General features: G+C 36.0%; 1 protein-coding gene across 1 annotated transcript in view; it reads right to left on the bottom strand.

The window, feature by feature from the left end:
• Positions 1-20,554, bottom strand: part of DMD (dystrophin) — a 1,770,560-nt gene that overhangs the window by 1,530,066 nt on the left and 219,940 nt on the right. The window contains exon 10 of the mRNA XM_030807549.1: positions 8,450-8,600. Within this exon, the coding sequence (XP_030663409.1) occupies positions 8,450-8,600 (151 nt within the window). The remainder of the gene's footprint in view (positions 1-8,449; positions 8,601-20,554) is intronic.

Raw genomic sequence — 20,554 nt, forward strand, 5'->3', positions numbered from 1 at the left:
TGCAGATATCTTATCTTCAAAAGACAAGTTTTCCTAAATTGTTCTTTCTAGTTTAATTTCTCATGAATAATGGTTTCCTATTACTCATAGAACTATTGCAAATGCCTGAGTCTTTTATATAAGACTCATGATCACCCTCCATGATCAGGCTGAAATCCTCCAGCATTCAGTATAGTACAAGATTTCATAAATAATTGGTTTCTGCATTCTTCGCAGCACCCATGTGCTATAATGAGTGTTTGTTCAGTGATATGGAATAGAATGCAATGGAATGAAATGAAATGTCAGATCCTTTGGCAGAATTATACCTAAACCTTCTCTGTAACATGAACATCTACATCATTTTAAAGGTCACCAGATGAGGATATTTCACAATCTTGGCAACACAAATGTCTGCCTTTAACTAACCTTCAAGAAAAGGATAGGTGACTGAGCTTCTAAGAGGCTACTTAGTTTGTATTAATCAGTATTTCACATATAACCTTCACTGAAGTCAGAATATAGAGTGTATATTTACATCTGCAAATTCTAGTAATTTGTAAAGTCTTTGTTGATGCTGTCACCAAGGTAATGCATCTATGCACAAAAGTCTAAATCTCTCAAAAGAATGGAAAACCTAGCTAGTAAACTCAGCTTTAAACTTCATCCCAGTCTCACTGTGCCAGGAGACAAAAGATTTCACTGTTAAATATTTTCCTTTTGATAAAAATGCCTTCCAAAATGGCAAACTTCTTTACTATTAATGAAAGCTCAAGGCTTTTACTCCTCAATAGCATCAGGCCACTCCTTCGAGGGAAATCCTTTCATTCTTTGTCAACATCACTAATAAATTCTATCCCTTAAGATAAAAAAGACCAGCTAGAATTATATGTGATATATTTTTTCACAGGGGAATGAGAGGTTCGATTTGTTTACTGCCCAGAGAGACTTACTCTTGGGTGCCTCAAAGCTAAAGCAAACCTCTAAATTATCTCCCCAAAGCAATGTCTGTGAAGAATGAGTGGTTTCTCCCAAATGTTGTAGCCAATTGAACTTTTCTCGGTTACTCAGAGTAAAGAGTTTGGCTAGATTTAATAGTAACCACCATATAGGATCAATTGCTTTACCTTACCTAATTGTCAGGTTCAGTAAAAGTGACTTATCTTCCTGGCATTTCACAGTGTCTGAATTTCTAGCCTGCCTCATAATAAAATGCTGTTGAAATGAAGATAGCAAAGGATACTGTCACAGAATACACAGAAGCATAACTGTAATATTCACAGTGTACTTGCAAGATTTGCAAACATTTTAATCTTGCCCTCCAGTTGAGAGAGAGAGCAAGTGACCTCTGATCGGAGCAGAATTTAAATAATTCACAGCAATAAAATCCGTATCTTTTCTTTAAGTTGTCATCTGCAATCATCTTTAAGAAAAAACGGTGATGGCACACGGATTTAATGTCTATCTACACAAAGCTAAAAATAAATATTGTATTAGGTTAGAAGTTTGGTGATGCAGCAGATGGGAGTTGCCTCTGTGGGTACTCTAAGGTTACTGATGTATTTTGTTGTCAGAAGGAGAAATTTCCTTACTTTCAATGATTTACAATTCTTGGGAAGAAAAGCTGCAAAGCGATTCAATGACTATATAAATAAGGCTTTAGTTTGAACTCAGTTACCCAAATAAGTAATATTTATTTTCTTTTGTTTTATGAAGTGTGGCAAGACTAACAAAATAGTGTTCCTTTAATTCTGTATGTATGCTCCTTTTAGTCTTAAAAGACAATATAATGTCCATGTTTCATGTTTAAATAAATTCAACTCTTCGCTAAATTGTTTGATGTTAAGTCACCTTCTTCTCACCAAAATTGTTCCCAAGTAACAAAAGAGCATTATCAATTTTCAGGACTTGAATATTAATCTTTCCCTTAATTTTATAAAAAAAAAAATCTGTCCTGAAGAGCGCTCAAATAGTTAAAAGTAGAAGTTGGCCTTTACTCTCTGAGCCAGCAAACCAATGCCTTCTGGCCTCTTTATGCCCTTTAAATAAATAAATTATTCCTGGAGGTAAAATGTTACATACAATCAACTTGCATATAATCCTGTTGCCTTCTTTTGTTTCACATTTTTTCTTCAAGGCAATTTCATACTCATTAGAAATGGCATACTTTCAAGTAATGAATAATCTATTTAAACTTTATGACAATATTTGTCAAACATTTTCCATTTCATTCACATTATATCTTTCAGAAAAAACTACAAAACATTTCAGGTACCTGGCAGAATATTAACATCCTGGATAGCTTGTCTCACCTTAATGAAAAGTCTGTTCAGCATCCCAAGCTAAGAACTTCCTTCACAGCTGCCCTAGGTTATCCGTACTTAGACAGCTATGCTGACATTCTCCTTCCACTGCTCTTTTGGAGCTCTTCTTCCTGGATTTCTCTTTATACTCCAGGCAATCAGCACCAGTGTCCTGCCTTCCGATGTTCAGTGTTACTTGGCCTAACCTTGGCCTTTTATAAAATACTTCAACTTCCAAAAGTATTGGACACATTAAAACTATGACTGGAAGGAACACTAGAAACAAACTCACTCAACACTTATTTCCAAAGTAAAGATATAGAGAAACTGGGACATTAAGTGATTTTTGGAAAATGACAATATAGTTAGTGGTAGAACTGGAGCTCGAATTCTGGCTTCTAGTGGGAGAAGTTTGTCTTGGGTTAGATTCCTCCAAAAACACATCGTGAACAAAAGATTTGGGAACAAATGGTTTATTTGGAGGGTGAACTCGTAAGGCATTATGAGAGCATGGGGACATTCAGGAAGTTACCTTGTGGATACCTAGACCTCAGTCTTACTGGGGAATCTCTGAAAGACTGTGGAGAAAATATCATAGAAATATCCCACTATGTGACAAAGATTCTACGTGATTTCTCTATCAACATTTACTCCTCATTGGCTAAGGTCAGCTCTGGCGGCACTAATTCCACTTCCTGTCCACCTTCAAACTGGCTAAAATGCTTCTGCACCAGAAATACCCTCAGGTAGAGAGAAGCCATTACTGAACATCAACCTTGTCCAATGCATGACCCAGGATGGCTTTGAATGTGGCCCAACACAAATTTGTAAACTTTCTTAAAATATTTTTGCAATTATTTCTTTTAGTTCAACAGCTATCATTAGTGTCAGTATATTTTATGTGTGGCCCAAGACAATTCTTCCAATGTGGCCAAGGGAAGCCAACAGGTTGGACACCCCTGGTTTATATAGACACTTTCTGCATGTAACTTCCAGTATAGGCCAAGGGAAAGAGGGCAGATATAGTGTCAACCAGAGAAGCAAATGTGCCACATAGGAAAAGTGGTACAGTTAGAGAACTAGCACTGTACCTATCTTCTTCATCAGATGTTCAATTAGTATCTATGTGACAAGTAATCACAGTTACAATTTCTACACAATTACAATACAGTTGATGTATTTTTCCTGAGGGCATAGCAGATGGGGATTACCATAGTTACAGTTCTTCTTAAATGCTAGATCTTAGAGGACTCCTGGGGGTCAGTAATAGTAAGGGCTGGCCCCATTTGTCATTGAAAACCGAAGCTCATTAAATTAAAAAAAAAAAACTCATCAATACCTAATTTATTGAGAGTTTTTAGCATGAAGGGTTGTTGAATTTTGTCAAAGGCCTTTTCTGCATCTATTGAGATAATCATGTGGTTTTTGTCTTTGGTTCTGTTTATATGCTGGATTACATTTATTGATTTGAGTATGTTGAACCAGCCTTCCATCCCAGGGATGAAGCCCACTTGATCATGGTGGATAAGCTTTTTGATGTGCTGCTGGATTCGGTTTGCCAGTATTTTATTGAGGATTTTTGCATCAATGTTCATCAAGGATATTGGTCTGAAATTCTCTTTTTTGGTTATGTCTCTGCCAGGCTTTGGTATCAGGATGATGCTGGCTTCATAAAATGTGTTAGGGAGGATTCCCTCTTTTTCTATCGATTGGAATAGTTTCAGAAGGAATGGTACCAGTTCATCCTTGTACCTCTGGTAGAATTCGGCTGTGAATCCATCAGGTCCTGGACTTTTTTTGGTTGGTAAGCTATTGATTATTGCCACAATTTCAGAACCTGTTATTGGTCTATTCAGAGATTCAGCTTCTTCCTGGTTTAGTCTTGGGAGGATGTATTTGTCGAGGAATTTATCCATTTCTTCTAGATTTTCTAGTTTATTTGCATAGAGGTGTTTGTAGTATTCTCTGATGGCAGATTGTATTTCTGTGGGATCGGTGGTGATATCCCCTTTTTCATTTTTTATTGCATCTATTTGATTCTTCTCTCTTTTCTTCTTTATTAGTCTTGCTAGCGGTCTATCAATTTTGTTGATCCTTTCAAAAAACCAGCTCCTGGATCCACTAATTTTTTGAAAGGTTTTTTGTGTCTCTATCTCCTTCAGTTCTGCTCTGATTTTAGTGATTTCTAGCCTTCTGCTAGCTTTTGAATGTGTTTGCCCTTGCTTTTCTAGTTCTTTTAATTGTGATGTTAGGGTGTCAGTTTTGGATCTTTCCTGCTTTCTCTTGTGGGCATTTAGTGCTATAAATTTCCCTCTACACACTGCTTTGAACGTGTCCCAGAGATTCTGGTATGTTGTGTCTTTGTTCTCATTGGTTTCAAAGAACATCTTTATTTCTGCCTTCATTTCATTATGTACCCAATAGTCATTCAGGAGCAGGTTGTTCAGTTTCCACGTAGTTGAGCGGTTTTGAGTGAGTTTCTTAATCCTGAGCTCTAGTTTGATTGCACTGTGGTCTGAGAGACAGTTTGTTATAATTTTTGTTCTTTTACATTTGCTGAGGAGAGCTTTACTTCCAACTATTAGGTATTGATGGGACGTATCTCAAAATAATAAGAGCTATCTATGACAAACCCACAGCCAATATCATACTGAATGGGCAAACACTGGAAGCATTCCCTCGGAAAACTGGCACAAGACAGGGATGCCCTCTCTCACCACTCCTATTCAACATAGTGCTGGAAGTTCTGGCCAGAGCAATCAGGCAGGAGAAGGAAATAAAGGGTATTCAATTAGGAAAAGAGGAAGTCAAATTGTCCCTGTTTGCAGATGACATGATTGTATATCTAGAAAATCCCATTGTCTCAGCCCAAAATCTCCTTATACTGATTAGCAACTTCAGCAAAGTCTCAGGATACAAAATCAATGTACAAAAACCACAAGCATTCTTGTACACCAATCACAGACAAACAGAGAGCCAAATCATGAGTGAACTCCCATTCACAATTGCTTCAAAGAGAATAAAATACCTAGGAATCCAACTTACAAGGGATGTGAAGGACCTCTTCAAGGAGAACTACAAACCACTGCTCAATGAAATAAAAGAGGATACAAACAAATGGAAGAACATTCCATGCTCATGGGTTGGAAGAATCAATATCGTGAAAATGGCCATACTGCCCAAGGTAATTTATAGATTAAATGCCATTCCCATCAAGCTACCAATGACTTTCTTCACAGAATTGGAAAAAACTACTTTAAAGTTCATATGGAACCAAAAAAGAGCCCGCATCGCCAAGTCAATCCTAAACCAAAAGAACAAAGCTGGAGGCATCACACTACCTCACTTCAAACTATACTACAAGGCTACAGTAACCAAAACAGCATGGTACTGGTACCACAACAGAGACATAGATCAATGGAACAGAACAGAGCCCTCAGAAATGATGCCGCATATCTACAACTATCTGATCTTTGACAAACCTGACAAAAACAAGCAATGGGGAAAGGATTCCCTATTTAATAAATGGTGCTGGGAAAACTGGCTAGCCATATGTAGAAAGCTGAAACTGGATCCCTTCCTTACACCTTATACAAAAATTAATTCCAGATGGATTAAAGACTTAAATGTTAGACCTAAAACCATTAAAATCCTACAAGAAAACCTAGGCAATACCATTCAGGACATAGGCGTGGGCAAGGACTTCATGTCTAAAACACCAAAAGCAATGGCAACAAAAGCCAAAATTGACAAATGGGATCTAATTAAACTAAAGAGCTTCTGCACAGCAAAAGAAACTACCATCAGAGTGAACAGACAACCTACAGAATGGGAGAAAATTTTTGCAACCTACTCCTCTGACAAAGGGCTAATATCCAGAATCTACAATGAACTCAAACAAATTTACAAGAAAAAAACAAACAACCCCATCAAAAAGTGGGCAAAGGACGTGAACAGACACTTCTCAAAAGAAGACATTTATGCAGCCAAAAAACACATGAAGAAATGCTCATCATCACTGGCCATCAGGGAAATGCAAATCAAAACCACAGTGAGATATCATCTCACACCAGTTAGAATGGCCATCATTAAAAAATCAGGAAACAACAGGTGCTGGAGAGGATGTGGAGAAATAGGAACACTTTTACATTGTTTGTGGTACTGTAAACTAGTTCAACCATTGTGGAAGTCAGTGTGGCTATTCCTCAGGGATGTAGAACTAGAAATACCGTTTGACCCAGCCATCCCATTACTGGGTATATACCCAAAGGACTATAAATCATGCTGCTATAAAGACACATGCACACGTATGTTTATTGCGGCACTATTCACAATAGCAAAGAGTTGGAACCAACCCAAATGTCCAACAACGATAGACTGGATTAAGAAAATGTGGCACATATACACCATGGAATACTAAGCAGCCATAAAAAATGATGAGTTCATATCCTTTGTAGGGACATGGATGAAACTGGAAACCATCATTCTCAGTAAACTATCGCAAGGACAAAAAACCAAACACCGCATGTTCTCACTCATAGGTGGGAATTGAACAATGAGAACTCATGGACACAGGATGGGGAACATCACACTCCGGGGACTGTTGTGGGGTTGGGGGAGGGGGTAGGGACAGCATTAGGAGATATACCTAATGCTAAATGACGAGTTAATGGGTGCAAGAAATCAACATGGCACATGGATACATAAGTAACAAGCCTGCACATTGTGCACATGTACCCTAAAACCTAAAGTATAATAATAAAAAAATTCAAAAAAATAAAGAAAAACAACTCTAGAACTTAGAAATAAATGTATGTTTTATTTGCATGGAAGAACTGTAAAGATATATATGACTGAATGTTATAAAAAGAGAGAATTAAGTTAGGCAAAAGGCAGATTTAGGAAGTATGAGGTAAAGGAGCAGATATTCCCTTTCAAAGCCATAAATCCCACAACCACAGATCATAAGTAGAGTTGCCAGATAAAATAAAAGACACTCAGCAAAATGTGAATTTCAGATAAACAATGAACAATTTGGGACACACACTAAGAAAATTATTTGTTGTTTATCTGAAATTTACATTTAGGTAGGCTTCTTTTATTTTTGTTTGCTAAATGTGGCAACCCTAATACTGGGATGATTACAAAGGATCTTGTGTGTGTGTGTTTCCTCATGAATTGAGCAGGAGACTATTTCAACAATAAAACTCAGAGCTAATTGTAATATTTTATGGCATTTATTAAAATAAAGCACCCTCGTAATTTTGGATAAGAAATATTACTTTGGAAGTCTCAGTCACAGAAACAAAAACAAACGCTTTCTGGCAGCGAGGGAGTGTAACTGGAAATGTACAAGTAAAGTGAAGAAAAAAGATGGAAATATTAACATTTTAAAAATGTCATATTTTATAGAAAAGCAATGCTTCAGACCCTCATTTATCATCAGGCTTGGCCGGCTTCATGTTACTATAAATTGAATGTAAAATTACATTAAAAAAATCATAGCCTTATTATTTAAATTTGCATGACAAGCAATCCATATGAAGTCTGTCTTCCAGGAAAGCAAATTTTTAATAAATCACATACGCTGCGTTGTTCTCATCCACAAATATGTTTGATTTCTTTTCCAAATACGAAAAGCCTAGCTATGTTGTATTTTTTAAAAAAGCAACAACAAATGTCTTAATCCATTTTGTGCTGCTATAACAAAAATAACTGAGACTGGGGTAATTTAGGAAGAATGTAAATTTATTTTTTCACAGTTCTCAGGTCTGGGAAATCCAAGATCAAGATGTTAGCATCTGGTGAGGGCCTTTTCACAGAGTTTTCACGTGGCAGTGCATGGTGGAGAGTCAAGAGATAGGAGAACACTGTGTGAAGCCTCTTTTAGATGGTACTTGATCCTATTCTTAAGGGAGAAGCCCTGACGGATTATTCACCCTTAAATATTCCATCTCCTAATACAATCACCTGAATTTTGGAGGGGACTTATTGAAGCCATTGCAACAAAGATTGCAAAAACAATTAGGTAAAAATAATTTTTAAAATATGGCTGACTGTAAGTTTTAATTCTCTCACATCATCCATGTCATCTGTGTTACTGTGTACAGGTAATATACACAGAGTTTGCTTTCTAGTAGAAAGCATGCAACATAAGATACACCTACCTTATGTTGTTGTACTTGGCGTTTTAGGTCTTCAAGATCTGGTCCAAGAGGCTCTTCCTCCATTTTCCTTGTTCTTTCTTCTGTTTTTGTTAGCCAGTCATTCAACTCTTTCAGTTTCTGATTCTGGAGATCCATTAAAACTCTATGTAAACTGAAAATTTGAAAGAAGTCTATTATTACCTCTTTTAAAGCAACTTATTACTGAACATCACAATGTAAAACAATAGAATTTATAATATATGGAATGTTTGCATCTGGGGGCATCTATTGGACATTGAGAAGGATGTAAGTAAAGCCCACTACCAGTCACCCCTGGAACTATTATTTCTCAGACCTGTAAGAGTTCACAAATCCCGATTTCTAAAAAGTTTCACATAGCCAACTAAATGTGAACATGCTAACTGAAGTGCAAAGCATCTAATAATTGACTTAGTAGTATATTTTGGCAGTTGTTCGTTTACATTCTCATTATTTAGTATGTGTGGTGGTTAAAGATGGCCACAAATTCTTTGTCACTCTTCCCTTCAAGAGATGAGGTCTATTTTCCATCCCTGTGAATATGATCTGGACTTGTGATTTTTTTTGACCATAGAATGTGGCATAACTGACACCACACCAATTCCAAGTGTAGGCTATAAAAGAACTGGCAGCATTTGTATTTCTTCCTCTCTTGAAGCCTAGATTCCATGCTGTAAAGGAGGCCAGGCTACACTACCGAATCATTAGAGACCATATAGGAGTGATTCTGGAGGATGAAATATTGTATTAGAAGTGAGCTTCCAGCTCAGTGAAGCCCAAGTAGTGACCCCAGCTATAACACTGGTAATATAAAACAACCTGGCTGAGCCCTGCTTATATTCTCGGTCTTCAGAATCATGACACAATGATACATTGTTATTACCCATTAAGTTTGGACATCAGTTGATACACAGAAATAGGCAAGTGAGAGGGTGCTTTTTACCCACAAAGATATAGAAAATAGTGGGCTGGGTAGTGAATTTAAAGTCCAAAGGCCTAGGTTCGCAGCCCTGCGGTAAGCTCTACATCCAGGTTCTCAAACGTTCTCAATTACATTTCCAGCATCAGGGACACGGATAATGTTTTGCCTATTAATTACACAACTTTATGTTGAGGTTGAAAACACATTAATGTTGATTCTTTAATTCAACCAAAATTTGAGATGTAAATGAGAAGTGTTAATGGTTATTTTTAAGGGAAATATTCTTTATAAACATCATGTTTAAAGCATTTTTCAAAACTATCTTCTGAACATTGATCTTATAAGGAGAATATAATTTGAATTAGGAATATATTATTTTGAATACATAATTTTACTCCAAAATCCTTCCTGGAAGTTCCATTAACCATCACATTTAAACACACAAAGTGCACACATAGCTGAGAGTGTTTTTTAATAGATTTAATTTTTTGGCGGTTTTAGATTTACAAAAAATTAATGAGATTATAATACAAAGAGTTAGCATATAACTTGCACTCAGTCTCCCATTTTATTAACATCTTATGTTATTACTGGAACATCTGTTACAATTAATGAACCAATATTTGTGCATTATTATTAGCTGGAGTCTATATTATGTTCTGATTTCCTTAAACTATTTTTTGTATTTCAGTATCTCTCCAAGGATTCCATATTACACTCAATTGTCCTGTTTCCTTAATCTGCTTTTGGCTATGATAGTTTCTCGGAATTTTTCTGGCAGTTTTTAAAAGTGCTGGCCAGGCTGGTATTTTGTAGCATGGCTCTCTCAGTGGGGATTTGTCTGATTTTTTTTTCCTCATAATTAAACTGGGGTTTTTGAAAGACCACAGAAGTAATGGGCCATTTTAATCACATTTTATCAAGCATATATACTCTCAACATGACTGATGAATGTTAACTTTGACCACCTGGCTAAAGTAATAGGTGTCATGTTTATCCACTATAAAGTTACTCTTTCCCCCTCTTTTTACACTGTTTTTTAATAAGAAAGTCACTATACACAGCCCCCATGGAGTGGGGAGTTATATTCCCTCCCCATGAGGGCAGAGAAGTTACATAAGTTATTTGGAGTTTTTTCTGCACTGGAGATTTGTTTCTATTCCTCCATTTATTTATGAAATTACTTATTTATATAGCATAGACTCATGTATAGTTATTTGATACTTTGGGCTAAATTCAATACTGGCTTTTGCTTTGGATTTTTGCTCAAATACTTCCAGCTTTGGACACTGGGAAGTCTCTTAGTTGGCTTCTTTGACACATCCCATCAATATGTTTTTTGTTTAGGGCGGGGCCGTGGAGTTGAGCATGTTCTTACTTTCTGGCAGTACCAAATGTTCCAGGCTCATTTTCTACATTCCCTTTTTTCTTTCTTTTTTTTTTTTTTTGGAGAATGTTACTGGAACCCAAGATCCTGTTGCTAGGTATGCTCTTTGCTTCTAGGGTGTTGTAGCTTACAGGACCTCTGGGTTGACATAAAGAAGTGGACGTGTGAGTGTGTACTCACTCATAAATACTTCCATATGTAATTATCTCATCTGCATTAAACTACATATTAATTTATCCATCTCTCTCCACCTTGTGGCTTCTGTCCCTTATCTGTGAACTACCTCTTCAACATTTTTTTGAACTACCTCTTCAACATTTTGAGTTATAAGAAACTCAAAAATGATTTCTTTAAACTAGAAGTTGAGATGACCCCTGTTCATGTTTGGCTCCTCATGCTGCTGAATCCACAGACAAAGAAAGGGGTCACCACACAGAGCCTGAGCACAAATGTTAAACTGAGTTCATCCTATACAATGCTGGGCAAGTAGGACTACATTAGAAAACTATGGGCATTTGCCAGGAGTCTCTTAGTATCCCCATATACGATAGTGTTAACCAATAAAAAAAAAACCAGAAGATACTCGATCAATATGGAACCACTAATAATATGGTTCTTTGGAAGGATGTTCTTGATTTCCCCACTAAGGTCAAAGGCTGCAAATAGAAGAAATTCTGCCATAGTAACCAAGACAGCATTGTATTAGCGTAAAAACTGATCAATGGAACGTAATAGAGAACGCAGGAATAAATTCATGCATTTGCATTCAACTGATTTTTGACATGGGTGTCAAGAACACACCGTGAGGACAGGACACCCTCTTCAGAAAATGCTACCAGGAAAAGTAAGAATCTACATGCAGAAGAATGAAATTAGACCCTTATCCCTTGCCACATGCAAAAACCAATTCGAAATGGATTAAAAACTTAAATGTAAGACTCAAAACTATCAACCTATTGGTAGAAAACATAGAGGACAAGCTTCATCACAATTATTTGGGCAATAACTTGAATATGACTTTAAAAGCACAAGCAACAAAAGCAAAAATAGACTGAGGACTCACACCAAACGAAAAATTTCTGCACAGCAAAAAAAAAATTAAAATTAAAATTAAAAATTAACAGAGTAAAGAGATATCCAATAGAATGAGAAAAACATTTGCAAACTATATATCTGATGGGGGTTCATATAAAAATATATAAGAAATTCAAACAACTCCACAGCCAGAAAACAAATAACTTGATTAAAAATAGGCAAAAGACCAAAATAGACATTTATCATAAAAAGGACAAATGGATAACACAGATATGAAAAAATGCTCACCATCACTAAACATCTGGGAAATGCAAATTAAAACCACAATGAGGTATCAGCTTACTTGCAAAGAAAAGGGAACACTTATACACTGTTGGTGGGAGTGTAAATTATTTCAACTATTGTTGAAAACAGTGTGGTGACTACACAAAGACCTCAAAACAGAACTATCATTTGACCCAGCAATCCTATTATTGAGTATATACTTAAAGGAATATCAATCATTCTACCAAAAAGACACATGCACACGTATGTTCGTGGCAGCACTATTCACAATCGCAAAGACAATCAACCCAAATGCTTATCGATGGTAAACTGAATAAAGAAAATGTGGTAAATACATACCATGGAATACTATGCAGCCATAAAAAAGAGTAAGATTACGTTCTTTGCAGAAACATAGATGAAGCTGGAGGCCATTATCCTTAGCAAAATAATGCAGAAACAAAAAACCAAATACTCCATGTTCTCACTTATAAGTGGGAGCTAAATGATGAGAACACATGGGCACAGAGAGGGGAACAACAGACATGGGGCCTATGGGAATTTAGAAGTGGCAGTAGGAAAGAATTAGGAAAAATAACTAATGGGTACTAGGCTTATACCTGGTGATGAAATCATCTGTACAATAAACTTCCATGACACAAGTTTACCCATGTAACAAAACTGTACATATATCCTTGCACTTAAAATATACTAGTAATTAACGATATCCTTGCCAAAAGAAAAAAAAAAGATTATCACCTCACTTTAGTTAGCATGGCTACTATCAAAAAGAAAAAAGATAAATGTTGATAATGATTTAGGAAAAAGGCATGTATTACGTACCTGCAAAAGTTAAAAATTACAAATCAAAAAAAAAAATGAAAACCTTTACACACTGTAAATGGGAATGGCAATCAGTATAGGCATTATGGAAAACAGTATGAAGGCTCCTTGAAATATGAACAACAAAACTACAATATGATACAAAATCCCACTACGAATTATATATACAAAGGAAAGGAAATCAGTATGCCAAAGAAATATCTGCACTACCATTTTTATTGCAGCATTATTCATAGCCAAGATATGGAATCAACCTAAATATCCACCAATATATGAATGGATAAAGAAAATGTGGTACACATATATACAATGGAATACTATTCAGCCATAAAAAAGAATAAAATGCTGTCATTTGCAACAACACGGATGAACCTCGAGGATATTATATTAAGTGAAATAAGCCAGTAGAGAAAGACAAGTACTGCCTCATTTCACTTGCATGTGGAATCTAAAAGAGCTTATCCCACAGAAGTGGGGAATGAATAGTGATTACCAGAGGCTGAGGTGGTTATGGGGAAGGGGGAGGTATGGAGATGTTTTTCAAGGGATATATAGTCACAGTTAAAATATTCAAGTGATCTATTTTACAGCATGGTGACTACAGCTAATGAAAATGTACTCTTGAAAAATGTAAAGAGAGAGGATGTTAAATATTCTCACCACAAAAGTGATAAATATGGAAGGTAATGCATATGTTAGCTAGATTCAACTGTTCCACAATATATATTTACTCAGAAGCATCATGTTGTATATGATGAATATACAATTTTATCTGTCAATTTAAAGTAAGGTTTAAAAAACAATGTTTAGAAATTGATAGCATTTAAAACAATAAAATATAAAAGTTGGGTCTGTTGAGTGTGTGTGTGGATGCTGCATACTATTGGCAGGAAAGATAGAACACACTCAAATATGTTTCGCTCAGTGGACTACTTACACATTTACGTAAAGGGTCGGGAGAAAAATAATAAACGATAGTGAAGGAGCCAGGACCTAACAGGAAAGACAACTGACCTAGCAACCCTGGAACTGGAATAAAAGAGGAAGAGCGCTGTTGCTGGAGCTCAGTGACACTAGCAAGGAAGTGAGTAGTGGTCCATGGCAAGGCTGAACCAGAGGAAGAAGCAAAACTGAAGGAGGCACTGATATCAGAAGGTGAGTTTAAGACCCTTCATGACACAAACGTCCTTTTTCCCAAAGGTGGTTTAAATAAAGAGGTGACTTCAGGGAGTGGGGAGGTTAACCTCTAGGTTAAAGTGTCATTAATATTAGTTTTAAAATACATTGGCTAACATTTATTCAACTTTTTTTTTTACATGACCTTACCAAGGTAAATATTTATAATACTGGTATTATTTTTTTTTTTTTTTTGAGACAGGGTCTCATTCTGTTACTCAGGCTCGAGTACAGTGGCACAATCCTAACTCACTGAAGCCTTGACCTCCCAGGCCCAGATGATCCTCCTTCCTCAGCCACCTGAGTAGCTGGGACTACAGGTATACCACCTTGACTGGCTAATTTTTACCTCTTTTTGTATAGATGTGGTCTCCCTATGTTGCCCATGCTGGTCTTGAACTCCTGGACTCCAGCTATCCTCCTGCCTCGACCTCCCAAACTTCTGGGATTACAGGCATGAGCCACCGCACCTAGCTACTGTTATTTTATTTCTGAGGATAGTGGTAAGTTAAGAAGCTGGCACAGTGGCATGGGAAGCCAGTATAGAAATCACAAACCCTGTGTGACCCAAGACTGTGCTGTTACCTTTGCACGATTTTATTTTTTTCACGGGCAAAATATTGTATTAGATCATATGAAATTGCTGATATTTGAATTTCTTGGTTGATGAAAATGGCTTCATATAGTTCAATTTAAAACAAGATGAAAATGAGAAAGGAGTTTCTTATTTCCAGCTAACATTCTAAAGATGTAAATAAATTTGGAAAAATTGTCAAATTCACAAAATAAAAATCTACAAACAACAGATAGAAAAAAATGTTTGCATTTTTCCAGGTTTCATTTTATATCCTTCAAGTGGTCATTTAGACAGGAAAGCAGAAGCAAAAGGTGAATGGAGTATATATATATGACTGGCAATAGAGAGCCGAGGTAGTGGAATTAGAATCAAGTAGTATAGGGCAGGAGATGGTCCTGACAGTAGGTATAGCCAAAAGCATATCAGGACATGATACTAGGAACTGCTGTAGTAAACTTCCAATCATTCAAATCATCTGAGAATAGAGAGGGGCTAGCAAAACAGATAAGTTGTAAGAACTTGAAACTTTGGCAACATGGAGTTACAGACTTAATGGTATCTAGCGTCAACGCCATTTTTCATGTATTGTTAGATAACAGACATCCTTATGATTTTACCCAGTGTTTCTCAAACTTTAATGTACCTATGAATCACCTGGAGAGTGTCAAACTATGCATTCTAAGTCAGTAGGCCTGGGTTGGGGCCTGAGATTCTGCATTTCTAACAAGTGCCCAAGGGATAGCAATGCTTCGGATCCATGAATCACATTTTAAGGAGCAATGCTATAAGTCATTTTGAGTTGGCCTTTTTGTCATTTGCAGTAAATGGCATTCTAAGAAATAGTATTTTTCAAATGATTTTACTGGAGAGCTGGAATCCCACCCCCTGACATGAAAACGTATCTGTATGAACATAAAGGAATTCAATGGGAATGCCAGCTTTGCTTCACAGAAACTGTGTTAGAATGTAGGAAGGCGGCTGGGCGCGATGTCTCCCACCTGTAATCCCATCACTTTGGGAGGCTGAGGCGGCGGATCACAAGGTCAGGAGTTCGAAACCAGCCTGGCCAACATGGTGAAACCCCATGTCTACTAAAAATACAAAAATTAGCCGGGAGTGATGGCACACGCCTGTAGTCCCAGCTACTCAGGAGGCTGAGGCAAGAGAATTGCTTGAACCCGGGAGGCGGAGGTTGCAGTGAGCTGAGTTCACACCATTGCACTCAAGCCTGGGCGACACAGTGAAACACCGCCTCCAAAAAAAAAAAAAAAACAAAAAAAAAAGGAAGGCAATTATTCTTTAACCAGTGTTGTCCAGAACTTACTAAAATGATGTAAATATTCTATGTGTGCAATATACATTTACATATATAATGGACACTAGTCAGTTGGGAATAATGAACACTTGAAATATGTATGGCTACTAAGGCTCAGAAACTGAATTTTTAACTATATTTAATTATAATAATTTTAATTTACCTACACATAGCTAGTGGCTGCAATATTGGACAGCACAGCTATAAACTGACAGATAATTAGATTACCAATATCCGTGAATCCTTATATGCAAGTACTTATCCATCAACCAATTTATTTTGTCATCCAATGTCTATGAGGAATGATATCCTAAGTTTAGCAATCTAGCAATAAACATTAATAGCATTTTTTGAATTTTCCATATACAAATTTATAAATGCAAAATAGTACATGTTTTCATTAATTTCAGCCTGTATTTGATGGTCCTAACAGCATTTTTTGTGCTTTATGGAAATACATTATAAAATGTATAAACACATCTTACGAAAACATAATCATATGCTAGGCACTAACTAATAAAGGCATAAATGGGTAGACTTTATAAGACCTAGAGGATTACAATTAAAACTTACAAATTACCAAGAGGTGTGAGCTCTTTAGGAAGACAGGCTCTCAGGCCCAATTCCCTGGAATTCACAGTTATTGGCATATATGCAATCCTCGATGTAAAAAAATACAACTAATAAAAGGAGGTAATGTATTATAATGAAAGTCTAGATTAGAAAAGAACTACCAGTGATGTTCAATTAACATGTTTTACATGTAAAATACAATTACATGATTTAAGCCGGAAATAAAACCTCTATAATATGATTTAAGGAAGGGATACCAGTACAAATTAGAGAAACTTAATTTTTAATGCATGTTTTTACTTTTAAATGCATACCATTTAGAAACTAAAATTGTACTGATGAAAATTGGAATTGATTTATTTACTTGTTCAAAATGATGGCTCAGGCTGCGCACAGTGGCTCAGGCCTGTAATCCCAGCATTTTGGGAGGCCAAGGTGGCCGGATCACCTGAGGTCAGGAGTTCAAGATTAGCCTGGCCAGTAGAAACCCCTTCTCTACTAAAAATACAAAAATCAGCTAGGCGTGGCGGCAAGCACCTTTTAATCCCAGCTACTCAGGAGGCTGAGGCAGGAGAATCACTTGAACCCGGGGGGGACGGAGGTTGCAGTGAGCTGAGGTCACACGAATTCACTCCAGCCTGGGTGAAAGAACAAAACTCCGTCTTAAAAAAAATAAATAAAAATAACAAAATGATGGCTCAAAAATTCTGGCAAAGTGGTTCTTACAGATAGATTAGTTTTGGTTTTAGCTTAACAATTCTTTATATGCAAATAGATGCTTCTAGAATGCTGTCATCTGCTTAAATAATTTTGAAAATCAACCTTGTGTCAGTTTTGGTTTCATTCTCTATTAAGAAAGGTATTGGGGGCTGGGGGAGGAATAGCATTAGCAGAAATACCTAATGTAAATGAGCTGATGGGTGCAGCAAACCAACATGGCACATGTATACCTATGTATCACACCTGCATGTTGTGCACATGAAACCTAGAAATTAAAGTATAATAATAATAATAATAGAGAGAAAAAAGAAAAGAAATCCAAGATAGGTTAAAAAAAAAAAGAAAGTTATTAATTGAGGTAATGTTTAAGTCTGGCTTTTATTCAACCTATCACAGATAGGTGAATTAGTGGAATTTATATAAACAATGCCTTAATATAAAAAGGTACTGATTGATTAGAATCACTGACAGCACTTTTCAAAATGACATCCCAGCCCCATACCCCAACAATTCAATCAGAATATCTGAGAATGGAGCCCAGGAATCGGCTCTTTAAGAAACTATCCAACCAGGTAATTCGAATGAACATCCAGGGTTGAGAACTATTGTGCCTTCCCCCCACCCCGCTGCCCAGGACACAGCCATAATTTTTACTTTAGGCCTTGGGTCCTCACAAGTGGCAAATATTTGGAAAGCTGTATCCAGGCAACATGACATGTCAAGGTTAACATGAACCAGATGCACAGAGGTAACATGGAGACAAAGGATCAGGATGTACAAACATGTCTTTACTTATTTATAAATGACTTATACAAGTACTAAAAGATCTAACATGTACCCACAAAAATTACAAATAAAAAGGATTTACTAAAGAGTAATTTTGATCTTGTAGAATTCCAGACTTTTAAAGATAATTTTTAAATACCAAATAATAATTGTGTGTCAGAAAAAAAGACGTATTATTGTAATTAATCCTATAGATTCAGCAACTGATATTAGCCCCAATTTACAGGTGGAGAATCAAAGGCTTATCTGGGTCAAAAGGTAAGCAAGGGAAGGTGACAAACTGGGAACTCAGGTAGTTTGGCTCCAGGGCCTGCTTCAGAATCATGCAATATTGCCTGAACTAAAATTAACTTTTCAGAGATTAACTTTATATCTATTATAAAGTCATTTATGGCACTGATAATAAATATCAAAAAAAATAGAAGAAAGTCACTTGGTGGAATTTTATACACAGATTGATATTAATAATTTTAATTACTTTCACCAAAATGAAAATTACAGCTGTTACTCTTGAGACAATTGTTCTTAGAATGATGTTTACTTTAATGATAGAAACCACAATACCCTATTTTTTAAATTTTTATTTTTTGTGGGTATATAGTATGTGTTTATATTTATGGGATACAAGAGATATATTCATATAGGCATACAGGCATAATATGACATTAGGGTTAATAGGGTATCCATCACCTCAAGCATTTAATCATTTCTTTATGTGACAAACCTTCCAATTATACTTTTTGTTATTTTAAAATGTACAACAAATTGTGCCTGACAGTAATCATCCTATTGTGCTATCAAATATTAGATCACATTCATTCCATCTAACTATATTTTTGTGCCCATTAATGATCCCCACTCCCCCCGACCCACTAGCCTTCCCATCCTCTGGTAATCATCATTCTGGTCTCTATCTCCATGAGTGCAGTTGTTTTAATTTTTTTTTAGCTCTCACAAGTAAGTGAGAACATGCAAAGTTTGTTTTTCTGTGCCTGGCATATTTTAATCAACACAATGTCCCCCAGTTCCATCCACGTTGTCTAAATGACTGGATCTCATTCTTAGTCAAGCTTAAGACTTGTCATTTTTGTTTACCCTTTCAAAAAAACCATCTTTTTGTTTTGTTGAGCTTTCGTATCATTTTGTTGTACTTTAATGTATTTCAGCTCTGTTCGTTATTGTAATATTTACTTTCTCATACTAATTTTGGGTTTGGTCTGCTCCTTCTTTTCTAGCTCCTTAAGGTGTATCATTCAGTTATTTGAAAGTTCTTCTGCTTTTTTGATGTAGGTATTTATAGTTATAAACTTTCCTCATAGTACTGCTTTCACTGCTTCCCATAGGTTTTGGTTACATTGTGTTTCCATTTTCATTTGTTTCAAGAAATTCTAAAGTTTCCTTCTTAATTTCTTCTTTGACCAATCATTCAAGAGCATATTGTTTAATTTCCATGTGTTTCTATAGTTTCCAAAATTCTTCCTACTGATATGTTGATATATTCAATTGTGATCAGAAAAGCTGATTTATATTATTTTGATTTTTGAATTTTCTAAGACTTGTTTCGTGGCCTAACATATGGCTTGTCCTTGAAAATTATCCATGTGCTGAGAAGAAGAATGTGTACTCTGCAGCTGTTGGATAAAATGTTCTGTAAATATCTATTAGTTCAAATTAGTCTACAATGCATAATAAGTCTGATGTTTCCTTGTTGATTTTATGTCTGGATGATCTATCTGGCCAATGCTGAAAATGGGGGGTTGAAATCACCGGCTATTACTGTTTTGGGGTCTATCTCTCTAACTCTAATAATATTTGATTTATATGTGTCTGGGTGTTCCAGTGTTGGGTACATATTTATTTACAACTGTTATGTCCTCTTGCTGAATTGACCCCTTTATCAGTCTACAATGACCAGGATTGTCCCTTTTTATAGTTTTTGTCTTGAAACCTATTTTGTCTGATAACAGAATAGCTAATCCTGTTCTTTTTTCATTTCCATTGGCATGGAATATTTGTTCCATCCCTTTATTTTCAGTCTATCTTTATCTATTGGTGAAGTGTGTTTCTTGTAAGTAACATATCATTGTGTCCTCTATATTCTTTTATACATTCTGTCACTCAATGTATTTAGATTGGATAGTTTAGTCAATTTACATTCCATGTTATTATTGGTAAGTTAAGGACTTATCACTTCCCACTTTGCTATTTGCTTTCTGGTTTTTTTGTGGCCTTCTCTTCATTCTCTCTTTAATTCCTGTCTTACTATTAGTGAAAGTAATTTTCTCTGGTTATATGTTATACGTTCTTGCTTATTAATTTTTGTGTACCTGGGTACATTATTTGATTTGTGGTTACTATGAGGTTTGTAAAGAATAACTGATAATCCATTATTTGAAACTCATGACAACACTGGTTGCATAAACAAATAAGCAAAGAGAAAACTAAAAAAAAAAAAATGCTACACTTTAAATTCATCCCCCGACTCTTTT

This window comes from Nomascus leucogenys, chromosome X (assembly GCF_006542625.1).
Source record: "Nomascus leucogenys isolate Asia chromosome X, Asia_NLE_v1, whole genome shotgun sequence".
In the NCBI taxonomy this organism is placed as follows: domain Eukaryota; kingdom Metazoa; phylum Chordata; class Mammalia; order Primates; family Hylobatidae; genus Nomascus; species Nomascus leucogenys.